General features: G+C 49.5%; 1 protein-coding gene across 3 annotated transcripts; it reads right to left on the reverse strand.

Annotated features, from left to right (window-relative positions):
* Positions 1–1,598: 1,598 nt before the first annotated feature.
* On the reverse strand, positions 1,599–12,196 carry MNX1 (motor neuron and pancreas homeobox 1). Of its 3 annotated transcripts, XM_039345673.1 has the most exons (6): positions 11,405–12,196; positions 10,364–10,528; positions 9,027–9,158; positions 7,397–7,557; positions 5,539–5,577; positions 1,599–3,304 (listed from the first exon to the last, which is right to left on the reverse strand). In XM_039345673.1, the coding sequence occupies exons 1-6, from the start codon at positions 11,991–11,993 to the stop codon at positions 2,906–2,908; spliced, it is 1,485 nt and encodes a 494-aa protein (XP_039201607.1). In that variant the 5' UTR covers positions 11,994–12,196; the 3' UTR covers positions 1,599–2,905. The 3 variants fall into 3 exon arrangements, with proteins under 3 accessions (XP_039201607.1, XP_039201608.1, XP_039201609.1); XM_039345674.1 differs by lacking the exon at positions 5,539–5,577; XM_039345675.1 differs by lacking the exons at positions 9,027–9,158; positions 10,364–10,528.
* Between the last annotated feature and the right edge of the window lie 2,879 nt (positions 12,197–15,075).

Raw genomic sequence — 15,075 nt, forward strand, 5'->3', positions numbered from 1 at the left:
TCAATTCTATGTTAAATTGTCTTCTTTGTAATCCAATTGTTCTAGCAGTAGCAAGTTTTTAACTGGCGTCATTAGGACAAGGAAGCAAATTCATTTCAATCTATATAAGAATATTGAGAGTTATTGAGTATTAAAGAATCTGATATTTCAGAGTAATTCTGTTACTTTGTAATGGTATTTTAAATAAGCTGTTAGCTGAGAACACAACCTAATAGAAGGCAAGGCCCTCTAACTCTAATTGACTTAAATATTGTTTATCTCTTTGCACACATACAGATTTTGTTTACTAACCTTGCAAAGAGGAAACCTTTCCTTTAACTCTAGCTCTGTTTTCCCAGAACAACCCAAATCCATATTTATGCTGGCTTTTTTTTTATTCCACTTATTTATTTATTAAATGTATATTCCGTCCATCTTACCGATAAGGTGACTGTGTGAGGCTTATAGACATTATAAAAGTTAAATATGGGAACAATTAAAATTAAGAAGAGATACATAAGAAACTAAAACAAGGGGACGGATGGCAAAGGGATGAGATTTTCTTCTTACCTCATCAACCACCCTCCAACAGAGGGCACCTCCCGGGGGTCTTAAGCCAACTGGCAAAACCCGGGTTTTAATGCCCTTCTAGGAGGCCAAAAGGCTGGCAACAGTTCTCATCTGCAGTGGCAGAATGTTCCATAGGATGAGGATCACAACGAGAGAGATTCTTCTTGACCCTGCCAGATGGAATTCCGTAGCTGATGGGCTCCACGGCAGACCCCTTCCACTGGAGCAAGTGGGGCAGACTGATCCCATTGAATTATTTTGGTTTAGATTATTTAATCTGTGTTGATTGGAGCATAAGTCTCACTAGTCCCCTTAGCACTTTCTTCAGAATCAGGCAGCATCTCAAAAGTCTTGGATGAGAGAGGGAGTCAAGCTATTCTCCAAAACGCCTGAAGGCAGGACAAGAAACAACAGGTGGAAACTAATCAAGGAGAGAAGCAACCTAGAACTAAGGAGAAACTTCCTGACAGTTAGAACAATTAATCAGTGGAACAACTTGCCTCCAGAAGCGGTGAATGCGCCAACACTGGAAGTTTTTAAGAAGAGACTAGGCAGCCATTTGTCCGAAATGTATAGGGTTTCTTGCCTGAGCAGGGGGTTGGACTAGATGACCTTCAAGGTCCCTTCCAACTTTACTACTACTACTACTACTACTACTACTACTACTACTACTACTACTATTATTATTATTTTATTTTATTATTATTATTTTATTTTTATTATTATTAATTCATTCAAAATTCCCACCCATTTCAGTTAACCTATCAGTAAATCTTGCCCTCTCATTTCCAGCAGACAGATTTTCAGAGGCCTGGTCTTTCATTTCCCTTTCTTGGTCACTAACAGTTCAGCTGCTTCCTTCAAGTCAAGGAAGAGAGGAACGGACACAAAAAAGTCAAAATAGAACTACTATCTGTATTCTGGAGGACTCTGAGTTGCCAGTATATTTTTTTGGAATGGGCAGTCATAATAAATGTAATAAAATAAATAAACTCCGTATCTTCTTGAAGTTGCCCACCATGCTTTTCTTCTTCAATAATCACATTTGTTTCTGGCCATTTCTCTGACTTATGTTTTTGAGGGATAAAAAGCCTTCTCAATTTGGTTCAACTCCAAATGTATTTTATTGTCAGATCAATGGAAGGTGATTGGGTGTTCATACTACATCTTACTGGGCAAGTAGACCTGATATTTTTCTCAGCACAGTTTCTTTCCCCTCTCCAAAAGTGAAACAAGAAATATTTATCCTCCAAATTCTTCCTTTTTATGGAGTTATGGAAAGAAGTTGGCCAACTTAATGATCTACCTTGCTGGAAAAGACAGAAACAAATTAGTAAACCTTCATAGGTTATGTATAAAACTGTTTATTTTACATGTAGTGAAGACAGTGGGAGATTAATAACTTAGCATGCATAAGCAGAGGTTATTTTTTATATAAATACACTATATAAAAATAAAGACCATAAAGCCCTCCTAAGATTCTGAGTGGTTCCAACCATCATTGTGTAAATTCTTAGCTTGCTTGTTGTAGAATAAATAACAACATTCTCATAGCAGTTGAAGAACACCAAACCTCAGGAGGGAAAATAAGTTTCAAGTGCCATTTTCTGACCTTGTGATTCAGTCTTTGAATGATGCTTTATGTCACCATTATTGATAGGATGAAAGTGGAAGAGAGAAAAAGAAGCCTTGGAACAGAGGGGAGAGGATAGCAGTGGCATTTGTAAAGACCAGGTCTTTAAATTTTTATGACCCTTGGCAGTGGCTGGCAAGCTGAAAGGTTAGTGAGAAGTCTGAAGTTACATCAGGTTATACATAACAGAACTGGCACCTTAATCTTCCCATCAGTCGTTGAAAAATGACGTACCTTCGGTGCCCATTAAAAGACACCAAAAGGATGTTGGAGGGCTAACCAAATGAGATGTTGAGATGGAGGATGCCCTAAGTCACAGATAAGTTCTATCAAAGGAACCCCCAGCATTCATCCTAACAATCACCCATATAATAATCTTTAATGTGAGAGAAGTTAATTGTCCTGGGACAGATTGTGGGCCAGAATTTTGGAAAGGTTAGTTAGATAGCTACTTGGGAATCAGTGCACAACTGAAAAAAACATCTGAACTACTGCTAAGTTTAGAGGTGCCTTCCCTGGGCTGGTGCTCTCCAAATGCACTGGACTACAAGCCCTATCATTCCCAGCCAGCATGGCTAGGAATTTGGGAAGCTGAAATCCCTAGAGGGGCAGCACTAAAAGGTTGTTTGGCAGCAAGGACCAAGAGCCTCAAAGGGACTGGCTCTTCCTGGAATCCAAGGCAGAAAGAGAGCAGCCAGGGTGGCAAGCCCCCCCCCTCCATGTTTAAGGAATTTGAGCCTGGGGCAGCTGTGGGTTGGCCCCCCCATGTCTGCTTTGGGGCTGCTTCCCACCGTCATCCTTATCAGAACAGTCAGGAGAAGTGTAGGGGCAGCAATGTCCAGAATGTTGCTCTTCTTCTTCTTCCTCCTCCTCCTCTTCCTCCTCCTCCTCTTCTTCTTCTTCTTCCTCCTCTTCTTCTTCTGGCTCATTGTCTCTGAGTCCCCGCAGGCGGCGGCTCCCATTGCTCTTTTCAGCCCCCCCTGACAGCAGCTGCCCCTCCTCTGCCCCCTTGTCCTGCTCAGCATTTCCACCCTTCTGTTTCTCAGCTTCTTGGACTGCCTGCTCTTTGGCCTTCTTGCTCCGTTTCCATTTCATACGTCGGTTCTGAAACCAGATCTTCACCTACAGAAAGGAGGGGAAGCAGACTGGGCTCATACACCATTAAAGACATGGTTTCTTCCACCGTGGTTGAGTGAGTCAAACCAGAGTGGCTGGGATCTAATATCCTGGTGGTTTGGTTTAGGCTGGCATCACATGAATCCACCAGGAATGGAACGATATTTTATTTCATTATTTATTGGTTAAATGTATTTGCCTCCTACCTCACTATGGGGCTACTGTGGTTTGGGCACAATACTTGCATTCAAAGTGAACATACATCAAAGCAGCATTTACCTTATGACATTATCACATGTGTATCATCACTTTGACATTGGTGCAGCTATTCTGCGTGCTGGATGAACCAGTTCTAGATTTGCAATCAGAACTTGATCAGGGATACCATTTCAAAAGGAAATGAATCAGACCAAGACTAATTGAATGCCACGCTTTGAATGGGATTGTCTCTGGGCTCATGCCTTGCCCTAAACCAGAGGTAGGCAACCTTGGCTCTTTTATGACTCGTGAACTTCAACTCCCAGAATTCCTGAGCCAGCATGGCTCAGCTTGGGAACCTCTCCCTTTGCCCTCAGCATAGCTGGCTCAGGAATTCTGGGAGTTGAAGTCCACGAGTCATAAAAGAGCCAAGGTTGCCTACCCCTGCCCTAAACCATGGTTGTTTTCACTTGGGTTTCAAGGTATTATTACTTGATTTACACTAACTAATAACTGTGGAGTCCTTGGTGCTCTTTGAGCTGGTTGGTTGATGATGATATTACCAAGTTGGATAATGAAATGTCTCCAAACAACCAAGCTCAAAAAAACAGCAAGAATTCCACACTTCAGCCCTGAGCTTCTTCTCTTCAGTTGAACTAGCTACAACATGATTTAGAAAGGACAATGCGTCAGTTCTCACATCCTGTTAGGTCAGCGGTTCTCAGCCTGTGGGTTGCAACCCCATTTGGGGTCGAACGACCATTTCACAGGGGTCGCCAAACAATGCAGTCCGCCATTTTTTTTCCCTTTTCCTTAGCTGTGCTACTCCGTTTTATTCTATTGGTTTTTGAAAGCCAGTAGAATAGACTTTTTTGAATAGAGTCTAATTCTATTGGCTTTCAAAAGCCAATAGGAATTGTCCAGGCTGTCTCTGCCCTGCTGAGCCCGCCAAAAGTCCCATTCTGCAAATGGTGCTGCAAGTTGTCTGCAGCAAAGGTGAGCTGTCTGGAAGCTTCCACCCCTCCCTACTGAGCAACTACTAAAAATGTAAGTAAAAGAGGGCCAGGGGTGGGAGGTGGGAGGCCGGCGGGCGCAGGGAGGGTTGCTGGCGCACGTGGGGCCCGGCGGGTGCCTCACCTCCCTTGGGCTGGGCCAGCTGGTGGCCCAGCCAGTGGTCAGCCTGTGCCGTCTCTGCCGCTTGCCAGCTACGCCTTGGCCGGCGCAGGGGGCGGCACCACGCATGCGCGGCGCTCTCGGGCAGGGAAAGTCCTCGACTTACGACCAGTTGGGTAGTCCTCGACTTACGACCGGTTGGGTAGTCCTCGACTTACGACCGGTTGGGTAGTCCTCAACTTATGACCGGTTGGGTAGTCCTCGACTTACGACCGGTTGGGGGTCGCGGCATTAAAAAGGTTGAGAACCACTGTGCTAGGTTGTAGGATGGTTTACTGAAATTTGTGAGCCCAGTTTTGTCAATGCTAAAACCGGTGACTGGAGTCACTGCCAGTTGTGATGCTGGCTGTAACTGATAGAATGTGGTAGATATATCCTGAGATATAGAGTTTCCTGCTCTAAAGTTTGTAAATCACATGGCAGGGCAGTCAGACCCCCCTTATAAAGCAGATATGAAGTTTCTCCTGTATTCAGGTGTTTATGTTTGTGTGTCCTCTATCAGACTTGTTAAATTTAAGCAACTGATTCTCCAGAACCTAAATCAAATACTTCACCTTTTCTTCCTTCTGTTTAGACTTCGCTTTACTCCAGAACTGAAATGTTACACTTGTGTTCCCCTTTTCTTTTTTTTTAAATGCACACAGCAATCCAATGTGGGTCCTGTCTATTTTCCTTCCTCTCCGTTTTGTTTCTCCTTAGTTGTTTTCTGTTTGCTTACCTTTGTTTAGAATGGATATTATGGTGGGAAGCAGAAAGAGGGAAATTGGGTGTGAATATTTAAAGAAATCAGTTGTGGAAAGATTGCCCAGCAAGAAAGCTAAATTCAGGCCCATTTGATTAATCAGAGATTGGCAATAATGTTTACATACCATTCGAAAATCCCAGAACCAGAAATGAGATTTCAGCTTCTGGAAAGTTTGCAAAGGAGAAGGAAACAATGGAACTAGGCAAGTGAAAGAGTCTTATGTTCTTTAAAAATAAATGGCCAAAACAACGCAGTGAGCAAAGCTTAAGCTATGGTGTGGAACAGGGGTCTTCAAACTTGGCCCTTTTATGACTTGTGGAGTTCAACTCCCAGAATTCCTCAGCCAGGCCCGCTGGCTGAGGAATTCTGGGAGTTAAAGTCCACAAGTCATAAAAGGGCCAAGTTTGAAGACCCCTGGTGTGGAACAAAGTACCATGTTTCCCCAAAAGTTAGACCCAGCCTGATAGTAAGCCCTAGCTTGATTTGGGGGGATGGGTCTAATATAAGCCCTACTCCAAAATTAAGCCCTAATTTTGGGGTGATGCGCACCCCTAAAAATCAAGCTAGGGCGGAGGTAGGTGGGTGAAGCTGCCCCATACGCCCCTCACCCAATTACCTTACCAGTAGGATCACCACAGCCAGGCCTCCCATACCCCGACACCTCTTGAGCTATTACTTGACTTCTTCTGCGGCTACTTGCCACCACTTGTGGCCTGACACAATGTGGCGTATTGTGCTGTTGCCGCTCCTTCTGGCAAGACACCACATGGCGCTTTGGGCCACTTCTGTTGTTTGGGGGCTTTGGGCCATTTCTGTTGCTTGTAGCAGGAGGCCACGTGGTGCGTTGGGCTGTTTCCGCTACGGAAACAGCCCGAAGAGTCACGCAATGTCCTGCCAGGAGAAGCAGAAATGGCGCAATGCACCACATGGCGTCTGGCTGCAAGTGGCAGCAAGCGGCCGCAGAAGAAGTCAGGCAGTGGCATGACAGATGTCGGGTGTGGGAGGCCTGGTTGTGATGGTCCTATGGTAAGACATTCTCCGAAATTAAAACCTAGTGCCTCTTTTGGAGGCAAAATAAATATAAGACGAGGTCTTAATTTCGGGGAAACATGGTAGATTGTCCTGATGAACTTGGAAGGAAAGGTTTGCGTCCAGATTCTTCCTGCCATGATGTCAGTCTGATAACCATCTCACAAACATGCCTTCTGGTGGGATTTTTATGCTGTAGCCTGTATCTGCTTACGCTGAGTGGGATGAGAGTTGTTGCTTAAAGCTGCCTTCCCCATTGGTACCCTCTAGTTCAGGGGTGGGGAACCTTGGCTCTTTTATGACTCGTGGACTTCAACTCCCAGAATTCCTGAGCCAACTATGCTGGCTCAGAAATTCTCGGAGTTGAAGTCCACGAGTCATAAAAGAGCCAAGGTTCCCCACCCCTGCTCTAGTTTGAAGTTAGCCATCAAAGCCCACAGTATTTTGAAAACTGCCTTGAATAAGGCAAAGTAAAGAAGTTTTCAGTTAATCCATTTTATGTCACTCTTCAGATTCATCCTGTGCTCTTTTCGCTACACACACAAAACTTGTGTAAACCAAAGTCCCTGTGATCTCAGGCCATTGTTTCTGTTTAAGCACCCTCTTCATACCGTAGCTTCGCCCAATTTCAACATTAATACATTGGTTTTCTCCACTGTTTTTATTTTGACTATTGAAACCAATGAACCAGCAACCAGGAATCTATGAAGGAACTCCGATGTCTTTTAGGGTTTTATTTTAATGAAATTGTTTGATTGTTATGAATGAGAAGCACGGTCGCCTTTCTCATTTCATATGCTGAAAGGTTGGGGGGGGGTACTCAGTGGACCACCACCTCTCACACAGCCCTGAGGATAGGTTCACACTTCTGGCTGAGAAGGAGCGCTCCCATCACGCCAAGGCTGCTGAGCTACTTCACCCCCCCCCCCGTAGTCCGAGGCACCCACACCCACCTGCGTCTCGGTGAGCATGAGTGACGTAGCCACCTCGAAGCGCTTCGGCCGGGACAGGTACTTGTTGAGCTTGAACTGGTGCTCCAACTCCAGCAGCTGCTGGCTGGTGAACGCGGTGCGGGGCCGCCGGCATTTGCCCAGCAGGTTGGACTGAGCTTGGGCTGCGGGAGAGGATCAGAAACGAAAAGGGGGCGTGAGTCTCGGCAGGCGGTGAAGCGCTGCGCCGTTAGAGGGCGCTGCATCCCCACTTCTGCGGCGGCGGCGGCGGCGGCGGCAGGGAAATAACGGAGGAGCCGTGTTGGATGGAAAAAAAGCCAGCTGGGAGAAAACCTATTCTGTGCAATTCGGGGTTCTTTAAGGTTGTCCTAATCCTAAACGAAGTTAAGAGGACGTGTTTTCTTCGCCCTGACCGTCCCTTTGTCATATTTTGGATTGTACCGTCCTCGGGGCAGCGGCTTCGCTTTTGTGGCCTCGTCAAGCTCGGGGCACTGAAGGCGCTGCTAGTAAACCAAGGCAAAGGAGAGGTGTGGAAGCTAGCGAGGCGTCGGGCTCACGCGGTGGCCTGCCTTGCCTGCCGGCTGCCTATCCCGACGCTGTGCATCCTTAACGACTTCCTCTTCTCACTACCCCGGCTCATGCGAGTTCCACCAAATTCGTGTCCCGTTTAAAAAACTGGAAAAGTAGGTGGGAAAGAGGCTTAACTCAATCTGGTAAACTTTTTTCCTACTTGAGAAGGACACTCCCCAGCACCACACATAAATGGAGATCTCCGTTTGTCTCCAGACCAACCCTTCGCCAAGGAGCGCCAGGGTCTGGGACTGTCCAGTGAGGCCGCACTAGCAAAGCCTCAGCCCCACACGCTCCCTGTGGGAACGGCCTCGCGCGGAAGGGGCGCGGGACTGCCTTGTCCTCCAGCCGAGGAGGCGAAACCGGGCTGGGCTAGAAGGGGAGGAAACCAAAATCTGGACCCTCGCTAGAAGGAAAGAAAGGGGGGGCTTTCGCCTCTCTTCGCCGCCATTTAGGCGTTGCCTGGACCCCTGCAGACTTGATGTCGTGCTCACCCAAGAGAGAAGATTACTGCAAACCCTACGGATCCCTAATAGGATTTAGGATGGAGACCCTCTTTAGGTGGATCAAAAAGCTTCCTGCTTGCCTAGATTCGAAAGAAGGAAACCGAACTTTTTTTTTTCTTTCCTAAATGGGGTTTCGGAGATGCGGATCCAAGTTGGAAGCTGTAGAAAAAGAACCTCGAGCCCTGCATTGCTAGGGCGCCCCAAATCATTAAATCAAATTGTTCGCCCTGAATCAGGATGGTGTAATTCAAAAGCAACTCCAAATTCCCCGCCAGCATTCCGGGCTCTTTTCCCTTCTGACAATAAAATAAAATAAAATAAAAAATAAAGGCTAAGTGCCCCCCCCCGGCTCCCATAGCAAGGGAAGCAGTCAACAAAATGTAAGTGCCCCCTCCCTCACGCAAGGAGGGGAGCGAATTTCCCAGACCCGCCTCTTTAGGCAGTTCTCTCCGCTTGCAGCGCCCTCTCGGCCACTGCCCCGCCCGCAGCCCCCCTTCCAACCTCGCCACCGCCCCGGTCCTCTCTTTGGAGAGCGAGTGAAGGCTGCAGGAGCGCACCCGCCTCTCCCGAGCTCCGTCCTTTCTCGGCTTCCTCGCGAGCAGGAAATGTGACTCTCTTCTCAGAGCCTGGGCTGAACGCGTGTTCCGAGGCGAGCATCCCTGTCGTCCGAGGCGAAGGGAGCTGGAGAGCTGGCGGGGAAAATCGGAGCTAGTTTTCAATTAATTCATAGCGGGGGGGGGGAAAGACCCTTTGGGGAAAGACCCGAGCCAAGCCTGCCAAGGCAAGGCGGGATTGGGCCCTTTCGGCTCGCCGCTCCCTGCTTTTTCCAGGGAACGAAGCAGGGAATTCCGCGGCGCTCAAGCGACCCTCGCCGCCTTGGGGCCTCCTTCATTATAAGACCCCGGAGGACGGTTTGACATGAAAATGCCACTGAGTTGCCACAATCCCTCCGGAGATTCATTGGCATAATTGTGACGAGGGTCGACAAAGCTAATATATATATATATATATATATATATATATATATATATATATATATATATATATATATATATATATATATATATATATATATATTCATTCTTGAAAATGGAGGATTCGCCCGTGGGAACTACTAAGATTTGAATCTCAGGTTACATTGATACCAGTCTAAGTTCATTCAGATGCTTTCCGAAATTTAATTTGGGTTGTTTGGGAGGGTCTGCCAACCTTTATGGAATGTAAGCCCGTTTTTATTACTCTGCACATCCTACCTTAAAACAAGAACGGAGGGAGGGGGGGCAGTTTTAAAACACTGTTTATCTAAGTGCGATCGAAGCTCACCGATTTGGTTCAAAATAGATTTGGGCTCACCGATTTGATTCAAAATAGATTTCAGCAATCACTGAATTCGGGCTGAAAAGAACTGGTCCTTTATTAACATCCCTGCCTCTTGCTAACCGGCTTTTTTTTTTTTAAAGACTCTGAAATTTAGATTTATTTAGAAGAAACATTTCTACACTTACGATATTTGAAACATTATCTTGAATGCTTCCAAGATTTTCACGCAGCTCTGGGTCAGGTGGGTAGGAAATTTGCTATCTCCTTCGATACCCCCCACCCCCCCGTCTCCCAAAAGGTCCCATTTATAAAATAGGGACAATCTGGGCAGGACATCATCCTTACCTGCTGGGAATTTTTCAGCACAATTAAAATACGTCAGTAAGGAAGCTCCTTGAGAAAACCATATTTACTGTTACTTTACAGAGATATCAAGGAAAGCAAATAAGGCCTCACTCCGACCTAGTTGTATATACAATCCAGTCTAGAGGAAAATTTATTGTGAAACTAATAGGTGTTATCTTGGTTTATTTTTTTTTAAGGGAAAAAAAATCTGTAATTGACTGATTTAAACCTGGGCTGCCAACGTTTACTACAGAAATCCGCCTTTCCGAATCCAGCCCAAGTGCAGCGCTCCGATGTATCTCCGGTTCCACAGACTGCACACCGAAGAGAACTCGGTTGAACACCAGGGTAGTGGCTGCAAATGTCGTATGGGTAACAATCTTCTCGAAGGTGCCTAGTCAAGAGATTAAAACCCCGATGCTAACTAAATCCTCTCTCCCCCTCCTTTGCTTCCTGCGGGGTGGGGGGGGGGGTGGGAGAAGCAAACAAAATTCCCTCCCTCTCCACAGACCCTTTGCTCCTTACTGTACAAGCAGCTGTTAGGGGGCAGATTTGCCTTTCCGCCTTGATCCGGAGCCTCACCGAGCCGACCGCCCAACTGTTGACCGGCTCTTAAGGCCAGCACAACCCACATCGTTCCCGGCCGCCCCAATCCGTGCCCCTCCCAGGCCGGGGACTACGTCTCCCTTCACAAGGATGAAAGAGGCAGCCGAGCCCACGTGGAAGGCAAACAACTGAAGGTAGCTCGGCGCGGGGGGGTGCGAGCGAGGGGTGACTCGCCCACCTCCATCTCGCCCTGCGAACGAACCGGTAGAGAGCTCTGGCGGGCGTGGGAGAGGCAGGAGGGAGGCAAGCCCCAGGAGCTCTAGGTCTGCAGCTCTGGGCTGCTCAGTAGAGGAACTGATGGACGCGCGCAGGCAAAAATGTCCCTCCCGCGCGCACACCCAACACGCGCAAGGCACCCAGCATTCCCAAGCGAGGGTTAGAGCGCCCAAGGACTGCCTTGGCATGAAGCGCGAGCTTGGGATCTTTTTTTTTTTTCTTTTCTCCAGATTCTGGGAAATCCCCCCCCCCCTTCCTTATCCAGAAGCCAGGTATAGCCCAGGCCAGGAGGCTCCATTCTGCAGCCTTTCCCAGCTTGGGTCCCCAAATCCGTTGGGAAGACTACAATTCCCAGCAGTCTCACTCCCCCAGCCGCCCGGGGAAGCCCGCCGAGCCACACAGCGCTGGCCAGCGCTGGTGTTCGGCGGAGTCCTCACGCCATACTCACAGTTAAAGTCGGGCATTTTGGGCAAGATCATCCCGGCGGTGGAGGCCCGCAGCCACTGGTCCAACTGGAAGGTGCCGGCGCCGAGCTTGAGAGGGTCGGCAGCCGGGTGCGAAGGCTGCACCTGGGAGTAGGAATAGGAGAGGGCAGTGTGCTGCGAGGCCAAGGCGGCCGCCGCCGCCGGATACCCGTACATGGGGTGCCCGTAAAGGGCCGTCTGGGGGTGCAACGCCGCGCTGCCTTGAAGCCCCAGCGCGGCGTGGGGGTGGGCGTGCGGGTGCTGATGGGGACCACCAGCGGCGCCGCCACCCGTCAGGAAGCCCGGCTTGGGCACCAAGCCGCAGTGCGCGCCCAGGATGCGGGGCGGCGATGGGCTCTCGGTCCGCAGGCGCTCGGATGATGCGCTCGTGTGACCCTCGGCCGAGGAGGGCGGGCTGCAGCTGGAGCTGGAGCTACTGCTGGAGTTGCCAGGCCCTCCGGACAGAGAGGTGACCAAGGCCAACGGAGACGTCTGAGCCGTCGAGGCTGCCGCCGGCTTCGGAGAATCCACCGCCAGCAGCGCGTCGATACGGAAATTCTTGGACTTCTCCATCGACCCCAGACTCACACCGGGCGCTTCCCCGGCTCAGAAGGGGCGGGCGATCATCGCTACACGCGTCTCGACAGCCCAGAGGGCGAAGATCCGACGGCCGCTCCCGCAGCCCTGACGCTCCTCATACAAAGAGCGCGCCAGCTCTGCGTTTCCCAGCCGAAGAAACCCGCGGCTGGCCGTGATACGCGACAGCCGCTCTTGACCGCCCCGCGAGCCACTGAGACACCTCAGCTGCGCATTCAGCAGCCTTCAAGGTTCAGGCGAGGATCCTATTGGCCTGCCGGGAGGACGGACCGGATTGGTGGCCTGAACTGGGCTCTGGAGCAGCTCATTGGCCGCGGCTCACACCTGTCAACGCTGGCACCGTCTGGCCCTGCCCAAGAGAAAGGGCTTCCTGCTCCATTCCCAAAGCTTGGGGGCCGGTTACTTTGGGGTGAAACGCGAAAGGATTGGAAACTTTGTTGGACGGCAGGTCTGTGAGAGAAAACCTAAATAAAGGCTTCTACATTTAGCTAGCGCCCAACTACTTGTGAAAAAAGAGAAAGTTCAGTTCAACTCTCATGTAATAAAAGACTAAATTGTCAAGAGGGATCAGGGACAAACTGCTCAGCCTTTCCTATATTTTTGCAATGGTGAAAACACCTCGGATCATTAAAATGGACATTAACAGAGGAGAACCTGATGTGAATGCACGAAGGGTGGTTTTCTAGAGGCTGCCCTGGGGGGGGGAGAGGCTCAGTTCAAAATTGTTCCCTTCCCGCTCCAGAACCTTGTTTGGACCAAATGGAGCCCGGGTAGATCATAGCTGAGCCTAACATCCCGGGCGTGCTTTAGGATTCAACAAAGGGAAGTGTGCAAGGATCGAGGAAAGGTTTGCGTGGGTCATTTTACAAACGCACCTCTACTCCCCGTTTCCTCCAGAGGCTCGGGTGGGGAGGGGGTAGCAAGAGGAAGGAGAGAGCTTGTGTTATGAACATATAAATGCTGGGCGAGGTGTTTGACTCGCCTCTTTCCTCTTCCCTTCGAGGAGTCCCATCAACTGAGCGGGGCAGGGGTCCTTTGGGCTAACGCAGGTGGTCGTGCTTTCTGGCAAGCGGCCGGGGCTTCGGCACACCCCACCCACGCGCTGCATTTTGAGCGCGGGGGGGGGCGAGGTTCATCTGGAAGGGCAGCAAAGACCGAGGCAAGCTTCCAAGGGTGAAAGGGGAAGGGGCGCGAAGGAAAAAGGACCCACCAAGGGCCGGACTCGGTGGAGAAGTGCTTGGCTCGCCCTGCTTCTTATCCGGGACAACCTGGCCACGCTAACTCGGGAGAAAGAGCCACCGATTCCAACGAGGCTCAGCTCACCTCCCTAAAAGTGCAGCCTTTCCGGGGTTTCTCTCCCTTCTTCGGGCCTGGCCAGCTCAGTTTCCTGCGGGGAAAAAAAGCTCCTTTTGCAGCGCGCCCTGCTCTGTCTTCCGAAGTCTGGAAGCTAAAGGCGCCGATCGGTCGATCGATCGACCGACCGTTGGGCCGGGCGAGGTTTCCGAGCAAAGCAGAACTCGCCTGCAAAAGTTAGCTCTGCGCGAGAAGCTGCAGCGAGTTGGCTCTCTTCTTCGGCCTTTGAGGCACCGCTTCTCGCTCCGACTGGCCCGGCCGTGCCATCACGGAAGCGGCTTTTGCTTTGGAAAGCCCCGCGGTTGCAGCAGCTGGAGGGAGTATGAGCGGCTGACAAGTCCGACCGTGGTCAGACAGAACGAAAGCGGCACCTGGCCGATTTGCTGTCTCCGCTAAGCGGGCAGGAAAAGTTTCTTCCCAGCCCGTTACTCTTTGGCAGCACAGGAGCGTGCGTGTGTGTGTGTGTTGTGTGTGTGTGTGTGTGTTTCAAGGACCGCAACAGCTGGGGCGGTCAGAAAAAGCTGGGCGGACGATGACCTGTTGAAAGAAGCAGCCGTAAGGCAGAAGGACGAAGGGGGGGGGGATTAGCAAGGTCATTTTGGGCTGAGGTCCTTCTCACACGACCCGCGAGAGTCAAACGGGCTGACCTGTGAGTAACTCGCCTCCCCCACCCGAATCCTCGGGAAATCAAGAGCAATTGAGCCGTGTGACCATATACAACGTTTGCGCCCGCTGTAGGGTTCCAGACAATGCAAAGAGGGTATATATGAATACTATGCGGAGACTGTGTGCGACTCGCGGACACAGTCCAGAAAACGAGGCAACGAATGGCAGGAATCAGGCCGTGTTCAGCGGCCATAGAAGCTTATGCAGCCGCGGTTGCTATTCTTCGTTAGTTGCAGTCTGTGGCCCGGAGATCGCTGCAGACCCCGCTTTCTAGGTTCCAATTCGGAAGACTTAGTGGGAAAATCTGAGCTTCGAGGCCGCCCAGGAAGACCTTTCCCCTTTTCTGCTAAGACCCCACACCCACCTGAAAGCGGAGGAGCAGGTAAAGGACACATAATCGCGGAGAAAATCTCTCAATGTGGTCGCTAGGAGAGGACAACAATAATAATAATCAAATCACTCTGTATTTTTTTTAGAAATCAGCTTTGCCATGAATCCCCACCATTATTTTCTGTGCATTTGAAAGAGCCTTATTAAACTCCATATGCCTTGTCTTCCACGAACTTGGTGCCCCTCAGTTGCACGGGATGTACACTCCCACAGGCATTGATCCTTTGCCCAGGGATTGTGCAAACCACACACGGAGGTCACCAAACTTACCCTAATGATAAACCAATTAATTCTTTCAATTCATTTTTCCCCCCAACTGGCAGGCCATACCTCCAACTTATGTATCCCTTGATCCTTGTTCAACGAGTTCCTGGTTGTGGATTGTGGGAAGAATAGACCAACCAACAATAAAGGGGACAACTGCCAATGATACTACCCAACAGGAAACTTGACAACCTAATTAAAATCAGTTGTCCTTATTTCATCGGTTAAGAAAATGGTAAAGAGGTGTTAGGCTGGGCTTTAGAAACCCAGTCTGGGAGAAGTCTCTTGGTGAATGTTTCTCAATCTTAGCATCTTTAAGGAGTGTTGGCTGGGGAATTCTGGGAGCTGAAGTTCACATTCTTAAAGTTGCTAAGATTGGGAAACA

Source organism: Crotalus tigris, unplaced genomic scaffold (genome assembly GCF_016545835.1).
Source record: "Crotalus tigris isolate CLP2741 ecotype Arizona unplaced genomic scaffold, ASM1654583v1 scf7180000017969.2108049, whole genome shotgun sequence".
NCBI lineage: Eukaryota > Metazoa > Chordata > Lepidosauria > Squamata > Viperidae > Crotalus > Crotalus tigris.